Source organism: Primulina eburnea, chromosome 4, assembly GCF_022965805.1.
Source record: "Primulina eburnea isolate SZY01 chromosome 4, ASM2296580v1, whole genome shotgun sequence".
Lineage (NCBI taxonomy): Eukaryota > Viridiplantae > Streptophyta > Magnoliopsida > Lamiales > Gesneriaceae > Primulina > Primulina eburnea.
Window position 1 is genome coordinate 11,267,747 of NC_133104.1, and position 27,717 is coordinate 11,295,463.

General features: G+C 41.7%; 1 protein-coding gene across 3 annotated transcripts; it reads right to left on the reverse strand.

The window, feature by feature from the left end:
• LOC140830889 (transposon Ty3-G Gag-Pol polyprotein) lies at positions 1-27,717 on the reverse strand. Of its 3 annotated transcripts, none has more exons than XM_073194442.1 (9): positions 27,236-27,702; positions 2,661-2,810; positions 1,886-2,100; positions 1,712-1,782; positions 1,395-1,557; positions 941-1,130; positions 579-737; positions 390-478; positions 1-239 (listed from the first exon to the last, which is right to left on the reverse strand). In XM_073194442.1, the coding sequence occupies exons 1-9, from the start codon at positions 27,642-27,644 to the stop codon at positions 141-143; spliced, it is 1,545 nt and encodes a 514-aa protein (XP_073050543.1). In that variant the 5' UTR covers positions 27,645-27,702; the 3' UTR covers positions 1-140. The 3 variants fall into 3 exon arrangements, with proteins under 3 accessions (XP_073050543.1, XP_073050544.1, XP_073050542.1); XM_073194443.1 differs by having other exon boundaries at positions 2,661-2,805; positions 27,236-27,701; XM_073194441.1 differs by lacking the exons at positions 1-239; positions 390-478; positions 579-737; ... (2 more) ...; positions 1,712-1,782; positions 1,886-2,100 and having other exon boundaries at positions 2,738-11,241; positions 27,236-27,717.

Sequence of the window (27,717 nt, forward strand, 5' to 3'; positions counted from 1 at the left end):
TGAGAGGAAAAGACTTCATTTTTTTGAATCAATATTTCTGTAATTCTCAACCGAATTCGCTATGCTGAACGGGGAGCAGTGATTTACAAACAAAATAAGACAATTAAATTATTCATTAGTGGGAGAAACAGTACAGAAATTTACGAGGAACTTAAAACACTCGCAGAAAATGGTGCTGGATTGACTTTTGGGGGATTCTCCAACACCATGTCCACAATCATTTCCGCTGTCCCCAAAGCCTGTAAGAGTCAAAGCAATTTTCCCTGTGAGACTTCCACTATGTGTACAACTACTCGTAAAACGGCAATTGATCAATCAAGTGTAAAGAAAGTCTGGGATAATCGAATCTTGCGATGCAAGAAACATTGGAGTAAGAACAGGATGGTTACCAATGAGAGTCCTTCTCCTTCATGTCCAGCAGCAATAAATAAGTTTGACAATCCAGGCATAGGTCCAAGCACCGGTTTTCCACCAGGCACTGGTTCCATAAACAATAACAAGGTAGATCACTTGGTAATAACTTAAAATACTGACATATATGAGGTAATAATGAACAGTTTTGTTCATCGAATACTTACTATAAGGTCTCAGTCCTACTCTTACTTCTCGGCTTTTACTCAAATCTCTAAGAGACATTTTTGTTAAGGTGGGAAAGAATTCTCCTGCCCGTTCCCATATCCGATCAATAATAGATTCATCAACCTCTGTGCTGAATCCGACAAGCTGACGGCTGCTTCCTACAAGAACAGAGCAGATTAAGGAAAGCATTAGTAAGCAACTCCAGTTATTTCTTCGCAGTCAGACCAGACAGCGAATGGAGCACTACACAAATCCTTCCAATGAGTCTTCGCAGTTAGTTCCATAAAGTGCAACTCATATGAGTTTTATGATGGCTGAAGGACGAAGGGGGTAAAAGAAAACTTAAAAGTTTCAGAAATACCAAGAACAAGCCTTCCTGACATGTCCATGGTGGCTGTCATTGAAATAGAGGAAGTGTTTGCATCATATCCGATCTCTGATTCTGATTTTGCAGATCTTATGGTTGCCGATTCATGATTGCCATACCCTGCCTCCATTAGCCCATGATTCAGATTTAAGGACTTGAAATTCTCGAGAACGAGCAGATGACCCTGTCGCGTGAATCACAAAGCATCGAGCAGTTTCGTTTATTCCCATAAAATCATTTAATCTGGATACTAATACAATATACCTTCTCAATTCCTAATATTGTCAGGGTAATAGATTTTGAAAAAAAGCAAATAATAGGAAGCAAGATAGAGGTTCCAGGACTTCATACTGTATTCTGTATATACTGAAACTTCAAGTCTCTGAGTAAAACATGACTGGAACATGACAAAGTAAATTAAACATCAAACTTACACACGAAGTCTCACCTTCCGAGGTTTTACTGGGAAATTCATTAAAATTTCTGAATTCTTCAAAACCTCGTGTATCAAAGAACCAGTCCAACAGCCTGTTGCCATGATGACAGCTTTTTTACTGAACAGAGTATTCTTGGAAGTCTGAACCGCTTCAATCTCTCCACTACTCTGGGACCTAAATTTAATTACAATAGAATTCTTATGGTGTCTCGCACTAGTCTATGCATACCCGTCACTCATACTCAAAGAATTTCCTAAAATGCGTTGTTAATCTAGTCAAGATCGAAAACAAAAGTATACATGATAGCTTGTATAGATAACTGCCAGACCTCAGAAAACTGGTCACCGGCTCGTAATAAAACTCAGCATATCTCCCATGTGCAGCATAATATCTGTTACCCTATCAAATGAATCTATGAGCATTATATGAATGAAGCACAAATATTTTTAGAGTATGACTTGAGATGCCATAGTCGCTTAAAGGAGGACAAATGAATTGCAACCTTCTCAATAAAAGTAACGGCATGCCGAGCATCTAGTTGGCAGTCATCTGGCATAAAAGCTGCACCACATTCCTGTCCAAGATCAAGAGCAGGTTCCTCTGTCTGTAAATCATCGCTAGACAAGAACTCGGCCCCCAAGCCAGCATCCTTTAGCTTCTCCACCTTCCTCCTCAACGCAGAACAGTCCTCTGCAGTTCTACCAACTAGCAAGCTTCCTTTAAACAAAAAGTAATCAATAATTTTAATGACACCTCAAAAGTACTTAAACTTTGTACGAAAGTTATGAGGTGCCTAGAAATTACAAAGAGAAGAATCATCCACAAGTAGAAAAACTTGAACATTTGTAAGCACAACTATCTCATCAAGTATATCGCATGACATGTATTACCAAACAGGTATTCCTGTTGGAGTAAAACATATCGTAGGATAATAACATATTATCAACACGGAGAAGTCCATTCTTCTGTGAACGAATTCAACGTTTTTAACAGTCTGGCTACAAGGAATGTAAAGATACTGGATTAATCTCCATAAAAGAACTACGCGACCAACAGAGGAAAAATTTTATGCATAAAAAAAACACATAAAAAGTTAGATGCACAACTCCAATAATAGGCATAGAATTCAATATAAGCAATAACGAGCTAGTAAAATAAAATGCTAATAAAATTACATTGGCATATCTATTCTACGTAACTGGATTCGCATATAAAAAAATATTCATGCATTGACAGAAATAAAAACAAACTCCCAGAAACTCATCATTTAGTACTACCTGTCTTCTTCCATCCAAGTTCCTGTAAAGGATCCATGCCTTGACTTTGAATACTCACAGCTAGAGCTTCCCACAGCTGGTGGCTTCTAATTGCTAGCTCCCATTTCTCACTCCCAGGTATCTTGTGAACCCTCCAAATGTAACCCTGCCCTAAAAATGAGACCAAGCTCAAATACCAAACCTAATCATAATGCATGAGAACACGTAAATAGAAACACATTGGTTTGAGAATAGAATGTACTTTACAACCAAGAAATAGAGCAATAATTTCATGATACTGAAACTACTAAACCCAGTGGTGGTCAGTTGTTCTCCAAAACTTTAGTCTCAGAAAAGCGGGGCATATATAATCTATTCGGAATCAAACGAAATTTTTCTGTTAATTTCGTGTAAGTGTCCAAAAATCTTTTATGTATTTGTTACCATATTGAATTTCACTTTTACCAGATTGAACAATTTTGACCCAACAACCTGGATTGTTTTCCTCCAATTTCATCACCATGTACCTGCTTTTCTATTTTACCAGTTGAAGTTTCAGCAACTTCGATCCTTCAGCAACACGTGTATATATATGGTTTGTAACAAACAAATAGTAAATTTTCTATAAACTACAAGCATACTCCAAATTTTTGTTTAAAATTCAATGAAAATACGGGTAAAAGTGCCAACATCATGATGTGAAGAGAGAACGGTAAACTTACAAAAGTTGTTCAATGTTACAATAGTCAATACGAGTAACATTTAGCTTATATATGAAACATAAGTATCTAGAGATCACATTATTGTTGAATATCCAAAAATAAGATAATGATAGGCATTTAAATTGTTAGATAAATTTCATCTACTGGTTTTAATTTTTAAACTTTGGATAGATTAGATCAGGTTGTTACCTTTTGATTAGTATATGTATATGCTGCTGTACTCATCAATGAATAACAGAAATGAGATTTCATCTTCTTCAGAATATTATCGTATAATAAACTTCATGGTATCAGACGACAGAATCGGCCAATGACTAAATACGGCATGGCTTCTTCTGACGTCTCCACTCCAGTGACCGTGACCCAGGGCTTGGGTAATCCGTCTACTATTTCTATTACATGCCACAAATTAAATGGCCGCAATTTACTCCTTTGGTCGCAATCTGTGATGATGTTCATTTGCGGCCGAGGCAAGGAAGATTTTCTCACGGGCAAGGCGGCCCGTCCCGGTGCCAGCGATGCCAAGTTCAAAGCGTGGAACTCCGAAAATAATTTGATCAGTCCTTGGTTGATAAATTCCATGATGCCTGAAATTGAAGAAAACTTTATTCTCTACTCCACTACCAAGGATATCTGGATGCAGCGAGTGAAACTTACTCTTGCAGGGACAACATGGCCAAACTCTTTGCGATGGAATTGACTATTATCGATCTGCACAGGACACATCCACCATCACATAATACTTCACGGCTCTCACCTGCCACTGGCAGATCACTAACATGACCGACGTACACCAACGGAAATGCACCACTGATGCAGAAGTCTACAGATCCATCGTTTATAAAAAACATGTTCAAGTTTTTAGGTTCTCAACAGCAGTCTCAATGATGTCTGAGGTTGGGTTCTTAGCACCAAACATTTTCTTAGCCTGTGCGCTGCCTTTTTTGAGGTCCTGCAGGAGGAAAGCAAGTGCACGGTCATGCCGGGCCCCTCGCAGACCAACTCTACCACCATTGAAGATTCTGAACTTGCTATAACCACCAAATCGCATCCAATTCTTATGAAGTTTCTTGTTACGTGCCTGCGTTTGGGATCGTGTTATGGGTCGTTGGACAGTGAAATCTTTTCGTTCGGAGTAGAATTCCTGTCTTTTTGATTTACGCCCTTGACGACCTATGGTTAGCTGAAGAGTTGGGGCTCGAGAGAACAAGAGAACCACCCGATCTTGAAAAGTAAACTTTTATTGATAATATTTTTGATAAACATCTCTTTCTTCCAAATCCCTACATATACTAATGATGCAACCCCTCACAACGGAAAGAAAATCCTACCAAATTTAAAAGATATGCTGAAATCTCAAAAACAAGGAAATAGTAAAACAAGGAAATAATTATCTTTGCTAACTAGGAATAAATCTTCTTGCTCCTCAACTTTTAACCCTAAATTTGCCATGTGTGAAACGTTGATACCTCTTGGGCTCGTCCTCTTCATTCTTGGGCTCTTTCTCCACATTGTTGTCCACAGCCCCTTCTCGGCCCACGTCGTCTTCGCGGCTCGTGACATTGCCGTCCCCTTGAGATGCAAGTTTGTCCTCAAACTTGAAAGAAGGGAATTGGGCTGTGAAGGCAGAAACCGCTTCCCAAGAAGCCTCGGATGGTGCCAGCCCTTGCCAATGAACTAAAAACTCGTGGCCGCCATTGCGTATGCGTGTATCAAGGATGGCCTGCGGTTTTCTGTTCTCCTCGTCTAGGGGAAAATGCGGAAGTACGGGGTCTGCCTCCTGATTGCCCTTGAACTTCTTGAGTGATGAAACATGGAAAACTGGATGGATCTTGGATGATTCTGGGAGTTGAAGTTTGTATGCGACAGAGCCAATGCGACTAACTATCAAAAATGGACCATAGTAACGGGGGCCGAGTTTCTGATTTTTGCGATAAGCTACGGATTTCTGACGATATGGCTGTAGTTTGAGCAATACCTTGTCCCCCACGTCGAACTGGAGTTCCCGATGAGTAGCATCATATTGTGTCTTCATGGAGTTTTGTGCTTGCAAGAGTCTGTTTTTTAATTCCCCAAGAACTTGATCACGAGTTTGCAATTCTTTATCCACGGAATCAATGCGTGAGAGACCCGGGCAGTATGACAACAGGCGTGGTGGGGGGCGCCCATATACGGCTTCAAAGGGTGTAGTGCGAAGAGAAGAGTGAAAACTGGTGTTGTAGCAATACTCAGACCAGGACAGCCAACCTACCCATTTCGTTGGATAATCCCCTGTAAAGCAGCGCAAATACATTTCCACGATGCGATTAACAGCCTCTGTTTGACCATCGGATTGTGGGTGATATGCCGACGTAAAGCATAATTGTGAGCCACTCAGCCGAAAAAGTTCCTTCCAAAAAGAGCTTGTAAAAGTGACATCCCGATCAGTAACAATTGTCTCTGCTAGCCCATGCAATTTAAATACGTGATCAAAGAAAATGCGAGCGACGTGCACGGCAGTATACGGATGGGAGAGGGCCAAAAAATGAGCATATTTAGAGAGGCGATCGACGACGACCAATAGCACACTTTTGCCTTGTGACACCGGAAGCCCTTCAACAAAATCCATGGAAATATCGGCCCATATATGCTGAGGTATCGGCAGCGGTTGGAGTAACCCTGCAGGTTTTAAAAGTTCCACCTTATTACGTTGACATATGAGCCACGTAGCCACATACTCTTGGACTTGGCGTTTCATTCCTGTCCAAAAGAAATCACGGGAAATGCGGTGAACAGTTTTCTGGAAGCCCTCATGGTTGGCATTATGGGTACCCGAAATGATACTGGCAATGGAGGGTGAGATCTTCGGCAAATAAATACGCTGGCGATACCATATAAGACCATCCCGGAATTCCCAAGGCCCTATAGCTTCGCCTTGCTGGATTTTCTGGATAAGGGGTTGAAGCTCGGCCATGTCCCTATGTTCTTCCCGAATGGTGCTGAAAATGGCGGATTGCGGCAGGGAGATAACTTGTAAACTGCCCTCCGCATCATCACGTCTGGACAGCGCATCCGCCACCACGTTGGTGCTGCCTGCTTTGTATTCCACATGAAAATCAAAACCCAGAAGCTTGCTAACCCAATGCTGCTGTGGGGAAGTCGTAATCCGCTGTTCCAGTAAAAATTTAAGGCTATAATGATCGGTGCGAACCACAAAAGTGTTGCCCCAAAAATAAGGTCGCCAATGGCGCACCGCTTTAGCTAACCCAATCAACTCTTTTTCATAGGCAGGAAGCTTTTTGTGTCGTTGTGGTAAGGGTTGGCTAAAGAAAGCAAGGGGACGCCCATTTTGATGCAAAACTGCACCAATCCCAGTATCAGAAGCGTCGCACTCGACCACAAAGTGTGCTGAAAAATCCGGCAAGGCAAGAACAGGGGTTGTCGTCATAACAGTTTTTAATAGGGCAAACGCACGAGAAGCCTCGTCACTCCACTTGAAGGAGTTCTTTTTTAATAGCTGCGTAAGGGGAGCTGCGATGGTGCCATAATCCTTGACGAATTTGCGATAATAACCGGTGAGCCCCAAAAAGCCTCGCAACCCTTTAACTGTGTTTGGGGCTGGCCATTGTGTGATTGCCTTAATCTTGTCCTCATCAACCTTAACACCCGTTTGATTGACGACGTGCCCTAGATAGGACACCTCTTTTTTGGCAAAGACACACTTAGATCGCTTCAAGACAAATTGTTGTTGCCGTAATATCGAAAAAACTGTGCGAATATGACACAAGTGGTCGTCCCACGTTGAGCTGTAGATCAAGATATCATCAAAGAAAACCAAAATAAATTGCCTCAAATATTGCCCAAAGACCGAATTCATGATGGATTGGAAGGTAGAAGGGGCGTTGGTAAGGCCAAAGGGCATTACGACAAACTCAAAGTGGCCGTGGTGGGTGCGGAAGGCTGTCATGTGCACGCAACTAGGATCCATAAGAATCTGGTGGTATCCGGACCGTAGATCCAGCTTTGAAAAATATTTCGCACCATGAAGCTCCTCCAAAAGCTCGTCTATGACTGGGATCGGGAATTTATCCTTGATAGTTTTTGCATTAAGAGCCCGATAGTCGACACAAAACCTCCAAGTGTCGTCACTTTTCTTGACTAGAAGTACTGGGGATGAGAATGGCGAGTTGCTGGGCCGAATGAGACCCTTCGCGAGCATATCAGCGCATTGTCGCTCAATTTCGTCTTTTTGTGCATGAGGATATCGATATGGGCGTACCACGACGGGATTGGCACCATGTTCCAATATGATTTTGTGATTGGCGCTGCGAGAAGGCGGAAGTCCCCCTGGTTCGGCAAAGATATCAGAAAATTCTTCCAAAAGATTTGATAACTGTCCCTGGGAGCCTTCTTTATTGTTACACAACGTAGATAAATGCAGGCTAGTTGTAGTGCCGCTTTTTTGTACACCGTATAATGCAATTGTTGTGCCCCCTTGCAAGAATCTCATCGACATATCCTTGAAGTTCCATGTGATAGGACCCAGTGTTTTGAGCCAATTCACGCCCAAGACGGCTCCAAATTCACCCAATGAGAAAATGAAAAATTCCACACAGAAGGAATGTCGCTCCAGTTGGATGTTTATGTTACGACAAACTCCAGCGCATGATAATTTTTTTCCACTGGCCACTGTCACCCAAAGGGCTGCTGGATTTTCTATTGGCAATTTCAATTTTTCGGCCAAGTTGGTGTCCAAGAAGCAGTGTGTGCTGCCCGAATCTATGAGTACCAAGACCGGAATACCATTAATAGCCCCTTTAATTTTCATTGTTTGCGCTTCTGTGGACCCCGAAATAGCGTGTATGGTCAGCCCCAAGTCGTGTGCTTCCTCTGATTCACCTTGTTCTTAACCAAAATAATTTTTTGCATCGATGACCGGGGACATACATTTCATCACAGTTAAAACAGAGCCCCCGTGATCGGCGCTCCTCCATCTCCGCTCGATTCAATTTCTTAACAAACGGCGGTGGAGTTGGATTAACCCCTGGTTTGCGCGGTGCTTGAGTCCCTTCTTTTCGCTCGAATAGGCGAGCAAGGCTCATTGCGCTTGCTAAATCCTTGGGCTGCTGGATTTCCACCTCTATTGCAATTTGTTCCCTTAACCCGCTGATGAATATTTCTACTTCTTGTTCGCTGGTGAGAGCACATGCATGGGCAGCCAGTTGTTCGAATCGGCGCTGATATTCCCCTACGGTTCCTGTTTGGCGTAACTTAGATAATTCTCCCTATTTATTGCTGCGGATCGTCGGGCCAAATCGGAGATTGCATTGGTTCTTGAACTCTTCCCACTGTAAGTTCGGTCTATCTCTTTCCAATTTGAGGAACCATACTTGCGCTTCTTCTTCTAGGTGGAAGGATGCTAACTCCACCTTTTCCTCTTCCGGTGTATGTTGATGTCGAAAAAAATGTTCGCACCGATGGATCCATCCCAACGGGTCTCCCTGGCCATTGTAACTAGGAAAATCTAGTTTTGAGTATTTTGGAATATACCTACGGCCTTCTCCTTCGTCGATGCGCTTCGAGTCCTCACGGCGTGGAATGCGCGAGTCCCTGTAGCTACTTTCCTCGTGGTGCCCTCCTGAATTTTCAGAACGTGTATTTGTCAAGTTCAGTGAAAGCTCCTGCAATTGTGCGGCCATCTCCTGCTGCCGCTGTTCGGTTGCACGTTTATCCTCTTGATACATGTTCATGAATGCCGCAAATTGTTGTTCCAGCTTGCTGATATCCCCCATAACGGCTGGCTCTGATACCAATATGTTACGTGCCTGCGTTTGGGATCGTGTTATGGGTCGTTGGACAGTGAAATCTTTTCGTTCGGAGTAGAATTCCTGTCTTTTTGATTTACGCCCTTGACGACCTATGGTTAGCTGAAGAGTTGGGGCTCGAGAGAACAAGAGAACCACCCGATCTTGAAAAGTAAACTTTTATTGATAATATTTTTGATAAACATCTCTTTCTTCCAAATCCCTACATATACTAATGATGCAAACCCTCACAACGGAAAGAAAATCCTACCAAATTTAAAAGATATGCTGAAATCTCAAAAACAAGGAAATAGTAAAACAAGGAAATAATTATCTTTGCTAACTAGGAATAAATCTTCTTGCTCCTCAACTTTTAACCCTAAATTTGTCATGTGTGAAACGTTGATACCTCTTGGGCTCGTCCTCTTCATTCTTGGGCTCTTTCTCCACATTGTTGTCCACAGCCCCTTCTCGGCCCACGTCGTCTTCGCGGCTCGTGACATTTCTGCACCTCATTGTCCACAGACTGGGCAGAATTCCAACCACACTAAGGGCCGTCTTTGGTGCGAAAAGTGCAAGTAACTGAATCATAATCTTGACACTTGTTGGAAGATCCATGGTAAGCCACCGGACTGGGAACCCTCCCGAGAGCATCGCGCCAACACTGCTGTCTCTGACCAGCCTTCATCTGCCTAACTGCCATTTGATCTCCTTCACAAACTGTTTGGACAGCAATCTTCCCCTTCGACAACTTCTGTTATTGGTAAGTCTAGTGTTGCGATACAAGGTGGTATTCCACTTGCTTTACTTTCTCAGAGTGATTTATATCATTCATGGATAATCGATTCTTGTGCTTCAGATCATATGAGTGGAAAGTCACATTTTTTCCACTCTTACAATTTTGTGTTAAAAAATCAGTACATGCGGCAGATGGGTCATGCACACGGGTGCTTGGTTCGGGTTCCATATGGTTATCGGCTAATTTATGCTTAAAAAATGTGTTGTTTGTTCACGAACTTCATTGCAATTTATTATCAGTCAGTACATTGAATGATGATCTGAATTACTCCATTTTTTCGACTGACTCTTGTGTTTTTTAGGATCAAGCATCGAGGAAGACGATTGACAGCACTGAAATTTGGGCGGGCCTGTACCTCTTCAGATGAAGCCCTTCTCGAGGAATCCACATTCAAGCACCTCCAGCCTTTCTATTTCTGCTTTCCAGTCTAATAAGGATAATGATGTTTTGTTGTGGCACTACCGCCTAGGTCATCCGAATTTTTTGTAACTTCAAAAATTGTTTTCCAATTTGATCAATAATAAAGCTTTACATTTTCCTTCTTGTGATTGACGATGCCAAAAAATTTACGTACCTCGGTTCGGTCTGGTGAACCAAATACTTCCACGTTCCTTGTAGTTTTATTATTTTTTTGAGCAGAGACGTCTTGGTCAGTAGGTCAGGAGATGACCGACCTGGATATGGCCGAGCTAACTATAGCTGTGCTAAATCATGCACGGATGAACAATCGTTAGGAGGCACCGGAAGTGGTCACGATGTAGCCTCTCTAATGCTTAAGTCAGTCCGGAGAGAAAACATAAAGAGTGCAAATATCATAGGAATGATCCATACTCGAATACATGCAATCCTGGATGGAGGTAACGTCCAACTTCTCATGGGGTGGTCAAAACAGTCAGAGTCGCTCATAGGGAGGACAACAGTATGGAAAGCAACCGATGTATAGACCTGAGCCTAGAGAAGAAAAGTCTAATTTGGAGCAGATGATGTCTAAATTTATTTCATCCACCGAAACTAGACTACAGAACCAGGATGCATCGATAAAAGAGTTGGAGAATCAGATAGGGCAGTTGGCTAAGGTGATCGCTAGTAGAGAGCCGGGCACCTTGCCAAGCAACACTGAAACTAATCCATAAAAGCAAGTGAAGGCCATTGCATTGAGGAATGGAAAAGTACTTGAACAAGATGGTAATGAAAAAAGGAGCAAAGAGAAGAAGAAGCTGGCACGCCCATAGGTAAGTCTGCTAACTCTTCACCTGCACCCACTGCACAATCAAAAATCATCATTCCTCCACCTTTTCCTGCAGCAATCATGAAAGCTAAGATTGATGCGCAATTACGTAAGTTTCTTAAAAATTTTAATTCTTTTTGCTGACGCGCTGATGCAAATGCTTAGTTATGCTAAATTTTTAAAAGATATCTTGGCAAATAAGAGGAAATTAGAAAACCACATGATGGTGAACTTGACTGAAAATTGCTCGGCATTGGTACAAAATAAGATCCCACCTAAGCTAAAAGATCCAGGGAGTTTTTTTATTCCTTGCATGATTGGTGATGTAGCGTTCCATAAGACTTTATGTGACCTCGGTGCAAGCATTAATTTGATGTCATTTTCTATGTTTAGGAAACTTGGTTTGGGAGAGCCAAAGCCAACAAGGATGTCATTACAGCTGGCAGACAGGTCTGTCAAGTACCCACGTGGAGTGATTGAGGATGTTCTGGTAAAAGTGGAGAAATTTACTTTCCCTGCAGATTGTGGTACTCGACATGGAAGACGATATGGAAATACCCTTGATTTTAGGAAGACCATTTCTTGCTACGGGCAAAGCTCTCATCGATGTACAAGAAGGGAAGTTGCGATTACGATTGGGCGAGGAAGAAATTACGTTTGATGTTTTAAATGCTCTTAAGCACACTGCACACTGATGATTGCTTTTAGAATTGATGTTGTTGATTCACTTGTTTGCAACGTTGTGCAGGATGCTATGAAAAATCCACTTGAGGCCACACTCACGAGTGAGTTGCACGAGGACGAGCTAGACGAAGCACAGTCGGAAATGGCGGCATATTTGAATTCCAACCCTCCTTGGAATAAACAAGTCAGGATGCGATTAGAAGAGTTGGGAGATCGAACAGATTTGGCCCTTAAGAAGTCAAGCCTAGAGAAGCCACCAAACCTTGAGCTAAAACCGATACCGCCTCATCTGAAATACGTATATATAGGTGAGAACAATAATTAGCCTTTTATTATTTCATCTTGTTTGACAGATGCGATGGAGAGCAAATTGTTGGAATTTCTCAAGGAGCACAAGAGTGTGTTTGCTTGGAAAGTGGCTGACATAAAAGGAATTAATCCATTGATGTGAATGCATAAAATTTTGATGGAGGAGAAGTATACACCATTGGTGCAACCTCAACAAAGACTCAAACCGAAAATTCAAGAGGTAGTGAAAGCTGAGACCATTAAACTTCTGGATGCAGGTATTATCTATCTTATCTCTGACAGTAGATGGGTGAGTCTGATTCAATGTGTACCTAAGAAAGGTGGGATAACTGTGTTTACAAACGAGGAAAAAAACGGATTCCCACTAGAACTGTTACGGGTTGGAGAGTGTGCATTAATTATTGAAAATTAAATGATGTCACTAGTCAGGATCACTTTCCCCTCCCCTTCATCGATCAAATGCTTGAGAAAGGTTAGCGGGTCATGAATTTTATTGCTTTCTGGATGGGTATTCTGGATATAATCAAATCATGATTGCACCTGAGGACCAAGAGAAAACCCCTTTCACGTGTTCTTATGGTACTTTTGCATATAGACATATGACATTCGAGTAATGTAATGCACCCGCTACTTTTCACGTGTTATTTATGGATGACTTCTCTATTTTTTGATCTACTTTTGATGATTGCTTGCAGAATTTGAATTTGGTGTTGAGGTGATGTGAGGAGACGAATTTGGTATTGAACTAGGAGAAGTGACATTTCATGGTGCAGTAAAGGATTGTATTGGGGCAAAAAATTTCAGAGCAAGGAATAGAAGTAGACAAGGCCAAGGTGGAAGTTATTAAGAAATTATCACCTCCAATGTCAATAAAGGGAGTTAGAAGTTTCCTCGGACATGCTGGTTTTAACTGGCGTTTCATTTGAGACTTTTCTAAAATTGTTAAACCGCTATCGTCACTGTTAATGGAAGATGTGCCATTAGATTTTACTGTTAATTGTGTGCAGGCCTTCGAGACATTTACGGAACAATTGGTGAATGCACCTATGTTGGTTGCACATGACTGGGACATACTGTTTGAGGTGATGTGCGATTCTAGCGATACTGTTGTTAGTGTCGTTTTGGGACAACGGAATAATAAGATATTTTATACGATTTACTATGCAAGTAAGACCTTAAACAATGCTCAACTAAATTATGCTACTACTGAGAAGGAATTAATTGCCATAGTATTTACTTTTGATAAGTTTTACTCATACTTTGTCCTATCTAAAGTTTTCGTGGACACTAACCACTTTACACTTAAGAATTTGCTTGCCAAGAAAGAGGCCAAACCACGTTTGATTCGATGGATACTGTTATTGCTAGAATTTGACCTCGAAACTAGGGACAAAAAGGGCGTAGAGAATGTGGTAGTTAATCATATATCTAGACTAGAACATAATAACAATGAATGTATAGATCACGAGATAAATGATTGGTTTCCAGATGAACAATTGTTCTTAATGTAAAACAGTCCCTGGTATGCGAACTTTGCAAATTTTCTTGTCTCCCACCACCCTCAAATTTATCATTTCACCGGAAAAAAAAATTCTTTTCTGATGTGAAATATTATTTTTGGAAGCAACCTTTTTTGTTTAAATTTTGTGCAGATGACATGATAAGAAGATGTGTAGCGGAAGAAGAAATGGGACAGATTCTAAGCCACTGTCATGATCACGAGGTAGGTAGTCACTTTGGACCAATCAGAACGGCCTCAAGGTACCTAAATGTTGTTTTTATTGGCCAACTCTTTTTTTTTTTGATAAGAAACTAATATATATTGATAAAATTTAGTTAAATATTACAACATTAAGTGGACAAGCCATCCACAAATCGTGGTAAATGAAAAAGATTACAGCCTCAACTTTCAAGAATCAACAGAGGATAAAACACCAATCCCTAACAAAATCTGATAACAATAAATGGCTAAAAGCCGGAATCGCAACTGTCCATCTTGCCACTCTGATCTTAATTGTTTCCCACAGATTATCTGAAGTCTCTTCTATGTCGCTGAATATCCTGTTGTTTCGTTCGATCCATATCGACCAAAATAAGCAATGAATTATGATCAGCCAGAACTGGTTTAGGCTTTTCCCTTTGAGATAGCAATGATCCATAAGGTACATATCGCCTGATTTGAAGGGAACGGACCATTGAAATCCCAAGTGTTGCATGACTTTGTTCCAAATACTTGTCGTGTAAGAGCAATGAACCAAAATGTGATCCTGTTCTTCGATATCTTGTTTACACAATACACACCACTGTGGACATAATTCATGATGAGGATTCCTAATCTGCAGCTTGTCGTTCGTCTGCAATTTCCCCAACGCGACTATCCACGAGAACACTTTCACCTTATGAGGGATTGGCACTTTCCAGATTTTATCGATGAAAGGAAAAGATGAGGTAGAACTACTGTTGAAAAAAGAAGAGTAAAAAGAATTAACTGAGAAAAGATCCGAAGCATCTCCCAACCAAACCCTGAAGTCCCTAACCCCGACACTCACAGTAACCGAATGCAACACTCCAGATAAATTTGTGAACTCTTCTAATTCTGCATCGTGCAACCCTCTTCTAAAGCTCACCTCCCACTGAACTGGAGATAGACCTAAACTGTCTGGGACGGAGTAAAAATGATTTACTGTTTTGTTCTTAGACTCTGAAAGAAGATAAAGAAGAGGAAAACACTCTCTCAAAGGAGACAAACCCACCCACCTATCCTCCCAAAACCTCAATAAATTTCCACCCTTAATAACCGAGCCAATCAAATTCCAGCAAAGTGAATGAGTCCGAGAGATATACTTCCATGGGCTTCTAAACGTCAAATTCCTTGCCTCGCACAAATCCCATCCGTTACTCTGTACTCCATAAATACTGCCAACAACTTGTTTCCACAACGGGCTTTCCTCAATTGCACCTCTCCACCACCATTTTCCGAGTAGTGCTTTGTTCCTTAGAAGTAAATTACCTAGTCCTAGCCCACCTTGTTCTTTCGGTTTGCTAACTTGATTCCAATTAATGACATGGCAGTGCGAATCTCCATCATTTCCGTCCCATAAGAAGTTCCTCATTAGTCTTTCCATAATCTTTGCCACACTGTTGGGGACCCTGAACAAAGACATAAAATAAGTGGGCAAAGCACTTAAAACCGATTGAATCAGTGTCAGACGACCACCTCTTGAAAGGAAACCCCTCTTCCATCCAGCCAACTTATTGGACATCTTGGAAATGACCGGCATCCAAAATTCCAATTTGGTTGGGTTACCTCCTAACGGTACGCCAAGGTATCTGATGGGCCAACTTTCCATCTTGCATCCAATTGTTCTTGCCATGTTCTGTACTGTGACATCCGATTTGTTCAATCCAAGCAATGAGCTCTTCTCAAAATTAATCTTCAACCCTGATCTTGTGCAAAAAAGCTTTAGGATTTCGACTACTGCCATCAAATGTTGATCTGTTTGAACGAGGAATAAAGTGTCGTCCGCAAACTGAATATGTGACACTTGTACTTTGTTTCTTCCCACCTCAAGGCCTCTAACAGTGTTGCTGGATTTTGCTCGATCGACCAAACCCCCTAAACTGTCGATCACCAAATTAAATAGGAATGGTGATAGCGGATCTCCTTGTCTGAGTCCTCGCTCTCCTTTGAACTTACCTCTCGGTCGCCCGTTAATGAAAATCGAATATGATACATTGGACACGCAACCCTTAATCCACTTCCTCCACTTAGTTCCGAAACCTTTCTTATCCAATACGAAATCTAGGAAACTCCAATCTACATTGTCGTATGCTTTTTCGAAGTCAACTTTCAAGATCCAACCTAGTTTCCTCTTCCTTCTATATTCCTCAACCACCTCATTTGCGATAAGGCAACAATCTGTTATATGTCTGCCCCGGATGAAAGCACACTGGTTCTCCGCCACTGTTTTGCTCATCACCTCTTTCAGTCTGTTTGCTAGGACTTTGGATAAAATTTTGTACAAGCTGGTTACTAAACTGATCGGTCGAAAGTCTTTGATTTTCATGGCCTCTTGTTTTTTTGGAATGAGACACAGGTATGTCTCATTTGTTACCCCATTTACGATTCCATCCGTGAAAAATTCCTCGAAAACTTGCAACAGATCATTCTTAACCGTGGCCCAACATTTTTGAAAGAAAGCTAGACTGAAACCATCTGGTCCCGGTGCCTTATTTCCGTCACAATGAAACACCGCACGTTTAATCTCTTCCTCAGAAAAAAGCACTTCCAGATTCGTTGCATCCTCTGGACTTAAGGATCTCCAATCCAATCCCTCTAAGCCCAATTCAACTTGCTCTGATTTCCTGAACAGTTTTTTGTAGTATTCTATAATGGCTTCCTCTATCTCCGCTTCGTCTGTAAGCAACGACCCGTCATCCAACTCGATCTTTTCTATCAGCGCTTTATTTCTTCTGTTTTTCAGCAAGGAATGGAAGAACTTGGTATTTTGATCCCCATCAGTGAGCCATTTGACATTAGATTTTTGACTTTCCATTTGCATTTTTCGTATAGTTAGTAATTCCAGCTCACTTCGCACATCCCTGCGTTTTTGTTTTAGTTGGGTTGACCAAACACCTGTTGACTCCTGCTCATCTAGTTGTGAAACCACGAATTGCAGCTCTTTAAACCTGATGTTAACGTCACCGAAGAATTCCTTATTCCATACTGAGACCCTTTTTTTTGTTTCTCTAAGCTTCCTCATAAATCTGTACCCTGCCCATCCTTGAAAATCCTCGGCGTTCCACCATGATGCTAGTGACTGCTGAAAAGCTTTATGAGTTAACCATACATTCTCAAATCGAAACGGTGAAGGTCCCCATTTGAGTCTCTTTGTGTCCAAAACTATCGGGTGATGGTCAGAAGTAATTCTTGGAAGCACCAACTGTCGGTGTGTTTGGAAAATAGCTAACCATCCCTCAGATAACAGAAACCTGTCTAATCTGCTACAAATTGGATTGACTCTGAAGTTGGACCAAGTGTATTTAGCATTCAATAAAGGCGGATCGTAAAGGCACATCTCCTCAATGAGAGCATCGAAACATTGCATACTTGTGGTGAGCGAGTTGCTATTCATCTTTTCATTCAAATTGCGAACCACGTTGAAATCGCCTCCTACACACCATCTGACTCCGCAGATTGAATTCAAACCTGCCAATTCCTCCCAAAACAATTCTCGATGCCTTGGATTACGCGGCCCATAAACAGCGGAGAACCACCACAAAATATCATCCCTGCGCTTGATTTGAATTGATACCGAGTAATTCCCGATCAAATTGTCACAAACCTCAATCACTCTAGGATCCCACAAAACTATGATTCCACCAGCTCTTCCATCAGCTGGTAAACACACCCAATCTACAAATCTAGACTTCCAGAGACTGGAAACAAACTGCCTGTCAACTGTATTGCTCTTGGTTTCTAAGAAGACTGCAATGTCTGGGTTTTCCTTGCGCATTAATGTTCTTACTATGGCCCTTCTGCGAGATGATCCTCCCCCTCTAATGTTCCATGAGCAAATCTTCATAACAGACGAGTGGGACCCTTCGAAGCCGATCCTTTCTCATAGTTAACCCCGCTGTACAATCTAACAAGTTCTCTGCTAAGCTTACCCATGGATTTGATCGCAACCCTTTCACTTGTGAGAGAAGTACAATCTTTCTGAGGTGTTACTTGTGCCATGATACCTTCTGCTTCAAGCAAACTTTGCTTATGTACTCTCTCGGACCCCAACTTATCAGGAATACATGATTGGCCCCCACCTAAAAACCCACTAGACTGACCCAGAACCATAAAAGAAGCGGGAAAGAAAGAATGAAGGAAAAAAGGAAGCTTAGAATTGGAATACGGAAAACAAGAAAGTGCCTTACCCCCATTTGGATCAATGTTACCTTGAGTCGACGATTGGTTGTCTATCTGCTTCTCCTCTTCTAATTGAAACAGCTTCTGTAGTTCCATATCTACAGATTCGTGGTTAATCTGCATCTCTGCTTGAGAGTTGAAGATACTATCGGATTCCGAACATTCCGAAGATACAAATCCCTCATCCCATTGGTCATCCTCAGGTGGCTCTTGATCGAAGTCGTCTGAATCATCAACCTCGCACTCTCTTTTCTTGGTCAAGTCCTCCATTGCTTTAACACCGACTGTCTCCTCTACCCAAAATTCCTCCGCAGTCTTTGAGCTTGAGTGGTTGTAGTTGGAAGCGTCAATCTGCCGTACTGAAATATTAGGTGAAAGATGTTCTTCAACTGACTTGTTAAGATCATTATCCTCCCCGATTCCATTGGACAAAGAATGAATAGGAGAGGTAGTAAAATCCTCTGGTTTTTTTGGTGAGATCCGCTGCAGAATTTTCTCCACCTTTCTATCTTTAGGATTGGCTGTCTTCATTGAAGATCCATTAGGCTTGTCCGCTGCTGAGCTTGTACACCCTAATACCTCCACCTCTGGTTCTCGATTCAAGTTGGTTATAGTTTGTTTTCCAGCTTCCGACCATTTTCTGCTAATGTTAATTTTCTCCCCACTACCCAAAATCCTTTTCCCATTCATCAGAGCTTGAGCGTAAGTCTGTTTATCGTATAGGTCGTAAGCGTTGCGATCGAAATTGACAACGGTAATATTGAAATCCTTAGGAACCCCGTTGATATTTAGAATGATACGGTTTGTAATAAATCCATCTCTTTTTCCTTTGACCTTAATCTTCGCAGCAGAAAGATCACGAAGGAGACTAGTATCTTTACTGATCTCCAAAAGGCCCCCGCATTGCTCTCCTATTTCCTTGAAAACGTCGTAAGTCCATAAGTACCAAGGTAACCCTGCAATCTTGATCCAACTATTACAGCAGCATAGAACCGAAGAATTTCCAACGATTTCAGAACTCCACCTCTCGAAATCCAAAGCCACCCCTCCATCGAAGAAACCTTTTTTAAATCGGTAAAATGTTCCCATTCTTGTCGATGAGAAGGCCACCAAACCGCTTTGTTTGCTTGGAAAGGATGAATTTCGATTCTCCTCTTAACATCATTACCTATAACCTTCGCGACCTGCTCCCAAGACACGTTCACCCTTCCTCTAGTGATTATAATGGCGTCATCCCAGTTTGTTTCCGAAGCTTTGCAATATGTGGCCACCGTATCCGCAGACTGATCTTGAAGAGTTGCCCGATCTCCTGTCTTAGCTTTCTTCATGTTCCTAAATAAAGTATTAGGGACGTGGCTGTGCTCGACCTGCTTATGACCCAAAGTCGATTGACTCCCTGACAATAATTTAATAAGGATATCTGAAATCCTGCTCCATCCTTGGAACTTAAAACCACTGGGTATTATAATGGTTTGTTTCCTCCCGTGATTGCTAAGTCTAGAAATTTCCAGGAACAATCCTCTTTTGTTGACAAATCTGTGTACTACGATCGTTGCATTGCATCCCCTGAAGCGGTAGAAGTCCGTGCATGAATGAGGAAGAGTAATGAAATTTCTAATTTTAAAACTGAACCACCGAGCCTCGCTTCGATCCAAGTCTAGGTAGTAAGTCGCATTCCTAGTTCTTTCAGTCCAACGAACCGAGCCTCCTCTGTTTGCCCACTTGGCCGAGAACCATTTGAACTCGATCTTAACCCCTTCTTCTGTACTGTTATTCCGAAGCACTGAAGACGTAAGCCCACTGGCCCTAGCTGGCATTGCGATATTACCGCAGTGTAGCCGGTTGTTTTAAAAAAAAAATTAATCGAAGAACGCCGACTGCCGGACGCCGTCGCCGATGAACAGAGAACGAACGACCGACAAATTTAGTTGAGATCGGCGGACGAACGAAGAAGAAGTACGATTGAAAAAAGTTTGGAGGAGGGAGAGAGCATTTTCAAAAAATTCTCTCACTAGAACCTTTGACCAAATTCTTTTTGTTCGGTATGGCCAACTCTTTTTAAAGATGCTCTTAGATATGTTCTTGTCTGCGGTAGATGCAGGTAACATCTCTAATCGCCATGAACTTCCATTGAATAATATCATTGAGTGTGAGGTGTTTGGTGTGTGGAGGATAGACTTCATGGGACCGTATCTTGTCTCTTTTACAAAAAAATACATTTTGATGGTGATCGACTATATGTCTAAATGGGTAGAAGCAGAGTCTTGAGTGACGAATGATGCTTAGGTGGTGTTGAAGTTTTTAAAGAAAAATATTTTTAGTCGATTTGGTACACCACGAGCAATCATAAGTAATGGTGGCACTCATTTTTTCAACAAACTTTTTGACAAGTTACTAACTAAATATGGTGTCACCCACAAGATCTCTACTCCGAACCATCCCGAAACGAGTGGGCAAGTTGAGGTTTCCAATCGGGAAATAAAAAAGATTTTGAAAAGGTATTGAGCGTTAGTTGGAAAGATTGCTCTGTCAGGTTAGATAATGCTCTATGGGCCTATCAAACTGCATTTTTTATAGGATATCGAACTGCATTTAAAACACCAAAAGGCACAACTCCATATCTGTTATTGTTTGGGAAAGGGTGTCATCTATCGGTTGAGTTGGAGCATAGAGCTTATTCGGCAACTAAAGTACTGAACTTTGATTTTTGCTCTTGTAGGTGAACACCGGTTGCTGCAACTGGACCAACTAGACAAGAGGTCAAGCCTATGATCTGATGTTGACCTCCAAAGAGCGTACAAAGCAAGCACATGACAAGCGCATCACACCGAGAGAGTTCAAAGAGGGTGAAGCAGTGTTGCTGTACAATTCCATGTTGCGTTTGTTTCCTGGAAAACCCAGATCGAGATGGTCGGGCCCATTTGTGATAGACAAGGTGTTCCCTTCAGGTGCAGTCTCATTGAAAGATGGAAAAGATGGCACATTCACGATCAATGCCCAGCGATTGAAGCATTACATAGGTGGCGCGATTCAGCCACAAAATGGAATCACCTAGTTCCAAGACAGGCAACACTGACAATGGCCGATAGTCACGCTCTCGACTATAAATTGGGAAATATCACAATTCTCTTTATATTGTATTTTTGTTCGTTAATTCTTTTTACATTAATTGTTTATTTTTATTTAATTTCATTTGTTAAAAAAAAGTCAAAAATCGAGCATCTCGCGCTAGGGCGATCATTTTCGACCGCCCAGCTCTCCACGCTTTAAAACTTTTTTTTCCCCTTTTTTCCACCATTCTACGCAAACCCTACTTCACCTCCAAGAAAAAATTTGCCCCTCCCCTTTGATTTTTAGTCTCTCACGCTCCACTTGCAGGTACACTCCCAGATTTTCTATGCCCCTCACAAGTTAAGCACGCCAGCGACTCCACTTTACCTTCAAAGTTTGCAAGGAACTTGTCGGTGGCTATCTTGTCTCTCTCACATCCAAGTTTATCCATGGCTCACAAGAAATCAAAGGTAACACATGCTTCTTCATTGTCTTCCGAGAATAGGGGAAATTTGTGAATGAAGAAGCTCGCAAACGATATGACCACGCCAAGTTGCATACGCATCCGATTCACGAGCGGGGGTTTGATTTCTCCATTAAATCTTCAAAACAATATTGTGGAACGAGGATAGGAATCATTTTGTGCTATACCTAAGGCTGCGGTGGTTCCGATATTGCGCGATTTCTATGCCAACGCGTCGAGCGGACCTATGGGAAGGCTATGGTTCGGGGTAAGTTAATTTATATTGACTCCGCCACTTTAAATGAATTGCTGGGCACCCTTGCTGTTGATGAATCGGCATTCGAGGAGTTAGTAGCCAACCCGGACTTTGAATTAATTCTGCAAATAATTTGTTACCCGGGGGCTATTTGGAAGACTACTAGTTGTTTTCTTGAGAAATATTTGCGGTTTAGGCCTGCATTTTGGTACGCTTTTCTGTCAAAGCGTTTGATGTCGATGTCCCACACCAGCGATGTTCAGAAGGACCGAGCCACGATGATATATGCACTAATGGTGAGTATTCCGATAAATGTGGGCAGAGTTATTTTCTCTCAGATTCAGCAGTCCATACATAACCCCAGCATTGCACTCTTTTACCCCACTATCATTACGGAGTTGTGCGTGCGAGAAGGGGTGTCGTCAATGTGGATGGTGAGTGGATGCAACCGATGAAGCCCATTGACGACTCTTGGATGAAAACAATACGGGGAAAGCATGCTTTAGACTTCCAAAGATGGCTGAGGATGAAGCCGCAGCTAGCCGACCACCACAGCCCAGACGGCGGGCAGTCAATGATGAAGTTGATGAGCTATGTGCTTTTGTGGTTCATCAGGATCAGTACAATGCCGTAAACAGGGCATACATGACGTCAATGGAGTCTTTGGTGCGCGGTATGGCCTGCACATGGGTCTTGACACCTCGGCCAATGCACCACCACCGTCATACCCGTCACCATTCCCATTCCGATATGCTTACCCCCAGTCGGACGATCAGGAACCCGGCGTTTTGCCACCCGATGCAATGAGGATGAGCAGTGATCAGGGAAGTCTTCGTGATTTCATGCTTCTTTTTCTTTGCATTATTTTTATCTTTTATCGTTTCTACACTATGTTTACCATCCGTGTTATTTCATCCGTTTTGTCAAAAACTTGGTCGAGCAAAACTTGCAGTGTGAAATGCTCAGTAAAAATTAAATAAAAAATTCAAACTCGATGTAATCGCAAGTGCACGATGTCAAGTAATAATATAGTGCACACGAGTACGAGTATCGTTTCTGTAGAGACTGTATTTCACTGATATTATTTTCAATTATGTTTTCTTTAGGAAACGATAATCGATTTGAGTGATTAACTACCAGTAAATAAATAAGTAAATAGTTGACTGGAAACAGACAAGATGAAATGAATATTTATAAATCAAATCGAGTTCGATTTGGTGATCCAAATACTTCCATGTTTATTGTAGTTTTACTATTATCCGAACAAAGAAGTTTGGGTCAGGAGATGACCAACCTAAATATGGCCAGTGTTCTAAATGGTTCGAGGCGGCGGCCTACGCCGCCTAGGCGGTAGGCTGCCCTCGACCACCCCGCATTTGCATGAGGTGGATATTTTAGGTGGTCCAAGCTATACGGCGGTGGGCAGGCGGTCGAGGGCAGAGGAGGCAGCGAGCAGGTAGCCGGCCCTCAACCGCCCTGCCTTCACATGATGTGGATGTTTTAGGCAGTCCAAGCCATAAGGCAGGCCAGGCGGCGAGCAAGCGGTCCAAGTGAGGCAGTCAACATTTTTTTTTTATAAGAAACTAGATATTATTAATACTTAAAGTTTTACTCAGAAAGCGGATGAGTAATCCGCACGAGGACTAGTAAAACAAATTATGAGGTACTATCCTAGTGTCCTCATGCCCATACATAATTCCAATCCCTAATTAAATCAGAAATAGACAAATGCCGAAAATCTTTGATATTTGTTGTCCAACTCGCGACCCTGAACTTGATCTTCTCCCATACTTCCTCTGTTGTCTCCGGTTCCTCTTGAAAAATTCTTTTGTTTCTCTCCAACCATATAGACCAAAGCGTGCAGTGTAAGACAATGGGTAGGAAGCTCATTATTTTTCTGTTCGTAGCACCTCCCTGCTCCATGATAATCATATCTGCCGCCGTCCTTGGAAGTATCCACTGAAAGCCCAACTCTCTGAAGACTTTTGTCCAAATATCTCGTGCGAAAGAGCAATGCACTAAGCCCGCAACACAAATTGTCCACTGTCCCCGCCGCCGCACGGATGAACAAACGTTAGAGAGCACCAGAAATGTTTCCAATGTAGCACCTTCAATACTTAAGTCAATCCGGAGAGCAAACTTAAAATGGCGAATATGATAGAGCTCTGAGCCGTGGGTCAGGCGTTGGACTCCAAATGGCTTATTGCCTCAACTCTAGTCTTAATTGGATTTAATATGGGCTCTTTGTTTTAGCTAATGAGTCACTACTCTAATTGTGTCGGATTCCCTCGAGTCCGAGTCGGGTTAAAATTACGGGGCTATCAGTGACGGTTGTCAATTATCTAAGCATACATACAATACATTCAAAACACAACCATATAAGCCATCGAAACCCTTTGCCCAAATTCACAACGAAATATGGGGTCCTTCACATGTGAAAAACATAACGGGTACACATTGGTTCTTATTATATGTGGATGATCATACTCGTCTCTGTTGGGTATTTCTCATGAGTGAAACTTCCCAAATTTTTAAAACATTCCACACTATGATCCAAACAAAGTTCTCAAGCAAAATTCAAATCCTACGCACTGATCGAGCACGAGATTTCTTCGACTCCGTCTTGAGTAATTACTTGTTCTCTACTGGAATATTTCATCAAAGCTTGTACATTGACACCCCTCCAACAAAATGGTATCACCGAACAAAAAAATCGTCATCTACTAGATTTTGATCGTTCCTTCTTGTTCACTCATCATGTCCATCACCATTTCCAAGATAATGCTATCCTCGATGCCACTTACCTCGTCAATCGGATGCCTTTTTGTGTCCTTAACCTCCAGACACCAATTCAAAACTTACTCTTCTTTTACCCTAATTACCACCTCCTCCACAACATTCCTCCTTAGATTATTCGGTTGCTTAGCCTCCGTCGACATTCATTCCAAACATCAGGGCAAACTTGATCTTTGCTCTTTCAAATGCATTTTTCTTGGTTATTCTCATAATAGAAAAGGTTACAAGTGTTACTCCTCAGTCAATAGAAATTTCTACGCAGTGTTCTAAACATCCCCGCCTAAACCGCCACCACCCAGACTTTTGGGCGAGGCTTCCAGTGTTTCCTAAATATTATGTAGTTGATTGATATATAAATATTTATTAATATCTATATATTATTTATCATTACAATTTTAAATTTTATAAGAACATATTTTTCATACAAAAACATAATTCTTATGAATGTCCCAAGGGATTTAAGCTTAAAAAAACCACCTAGGCGCTAGGCAATAATAGCCACTCGCCTCCTGCCTACCGTCTTTCAGAACACTACTATGGATGTCACCTTCAATGAGACTGAACCTTTCTTTCCATCTTCCTCGGTTCAAAGAAAGCTTGTCTTGAATGAACCTCAGAATCTGGAGCTCATATTTCTAGCTGTACCGTGCGTCGAACAAACTCCCACCAAAATACAAATGATCCCCAGACACATCCTACAATCAACCCAATCCGTACAATTCCACTAGAAAACTAATAGCCTCATGTTGTACATCCTATTTCACCTTTTGACCATGTATATTCCCGCAGAAGGCCATTTCAACTAGGAAATCATCAGGAAACCTCACAAAATCAGCCAACCAACAGTACTTCCTCATCGCCAGATTCTCTGAAAATTAATCAAGGTACAACAAGCTCTGACTCAACTAAAATTGATGAACTTGATGACAGGCCCATTGCTTTGAGAAAATGAGTTAGGTCATGCACTCAACACCCTATAAGTAACTTTATCTCGCTTGATCTATTATCTTCTGTACATCAAGCCTCTGTAGTGAATTTAGACCAGGTACAAATTAAAATTAAACTTCCACATGGGAAATAGACTCTTGGTTGCAAGCGTATCTTCACAGACAAGTATAGGGCTGATAGAAGTATTGAACGATTTAAAGCATGATTTGTAGCAAAATGATATACCCAAGCATATGAGATGGATTATCAAGAAAGCTTTGCACTTGTAGCCTTGCTCAATACGGTCCGTGTACTTCTATCCATCGCCGCAAATTTGGGCTGGCCCGCCCCTATATTAGCTCGATGTTAAAAATGCCTCGTGAATGAAGATTTGGAACAAGCAGTATACCTCCGAGATTTGTTTCAATCCTCGCTGTCAACAAAGTATATAAGTTGAAGAAATCACTCTATGGTCTAAGCAATCTCCTCGAGTCTGATTTCATAGGTTCGGCAACGTTTTGGAAGGAGACGGATACATGAAGTGCCAAGCAGCCCACAATGTTTGTCAAACACTCCAACGAAGGTAGGATCTTTCTCATAATCGTATATGTTGACATTGTTATCACTGGGAACCATGAGGAGGAGATAACTCATATAAAATTGTTGCTCTTAAAAAAATTCGAGATGAAGAACTTAGGGCCTTTGAAATATTTTCTGGGAATGAAAGTGGCCAGATCTAGGCAAAGAATTATGTTTTCATAAAGAAAATATGCAATGGATCTCTTGAAAGAAACAAGGATATCGGGGTGCAAGCCTGTCGATACAACTACGGACCCAAATATAAAAATTGGACTTAAGGAAGAGAGTCCACCAGTTGACATAGGAAGATATCAGAGATTAGTAGGCAAGCTGATATATCATTCCCACACAAGACCCGACATTGAATTTTTTGTAAAGGTCATAAGCCAATTCATGAACAATCCAACAGAGGAAAAGATGGAGGCTGTTTTCCGAGTATTGAAGTACCTAAAAGGGTCTCATGGAAAAGAATTATGTTTCTGCAAAACTAACACTAGAAATATACAATTATATAATGGTGCTAACTGGACAGGTGCTCCAACTGACAGATGATCCCCATCTAGGTATTGCTTGTTTGTATGGGTTAACCTAGTAACATGATGTAGCAAGATGCAGACTGCTGTGACAAGAACTAGTGCAGAAGCATAATTTCGATCTTTGGCTAATGGGATTTGCGAAGGTATATGGCTTCAAAGATTGCTAACTGAATTGAGATTGGAAGGTCGTCAAACAGTGGAACTAAAGTGTGACAATCAAGTTGCTGATAAGTATTGTCAAGAATCCAGTATATCATGATCGAACCAAACAGAAATGAGATTTCATCTTCTTCAGAATATTATCGTATAATAAACTTCAATTATACATAACAACTTTGAAGCAGATTTTATATATCAAGACTTAAATCCACCAAGTAGTTAAATAAACGTTAAATTAAAAAATAACTATTTTCAGAATATATTATATCATAAATGATGACAAATGACGACATTCAACTAACAAATAGAATTTCAAAAAAAAAAAAAATATACCTGTATTTTTATATAAAATAAGCAAATACCAAACAATCAACGTAAAGTTACCTGCACCGGTGGCGCCGGCACATGGAACCGCCGCGTCGACTAGGGCCACAGAGAGATTTGAGTGTTGGAGGAAATGGCGGGCGATGGTCAGCCCGATTATACCCGCTCCAACGACGACTACGTCGAACGTGAGTGAGCTTGAGTCCGGGACCCGAAACGACCCGGTTGCTCCCGCCGGCATGGGCCGACTCATATGTGTTCTTCTGCTTCCGATGCAAATCGAAGCTGAAGATGAGAAGGGGAGATTCGGGTCAATGAAATGATTGTGAACTGTTCCTATTTTGGCGCTTAAGGCGTAAGAAAGTGGGGAGAAACGCGGCGGGGCGACGCCGTTAAGGTTGAGGTTCATACTGAGAGCTGAGGCCGCCATTGGTGGGCAAGTGTTGACCGGAGAGTGAAAGAAGTCCATTGAATCTGAAAGTCAAACCAACCAAATTTAATGCAAATAGTGGTTCCCGATCGTTTGAACACAGTGAGAGGAT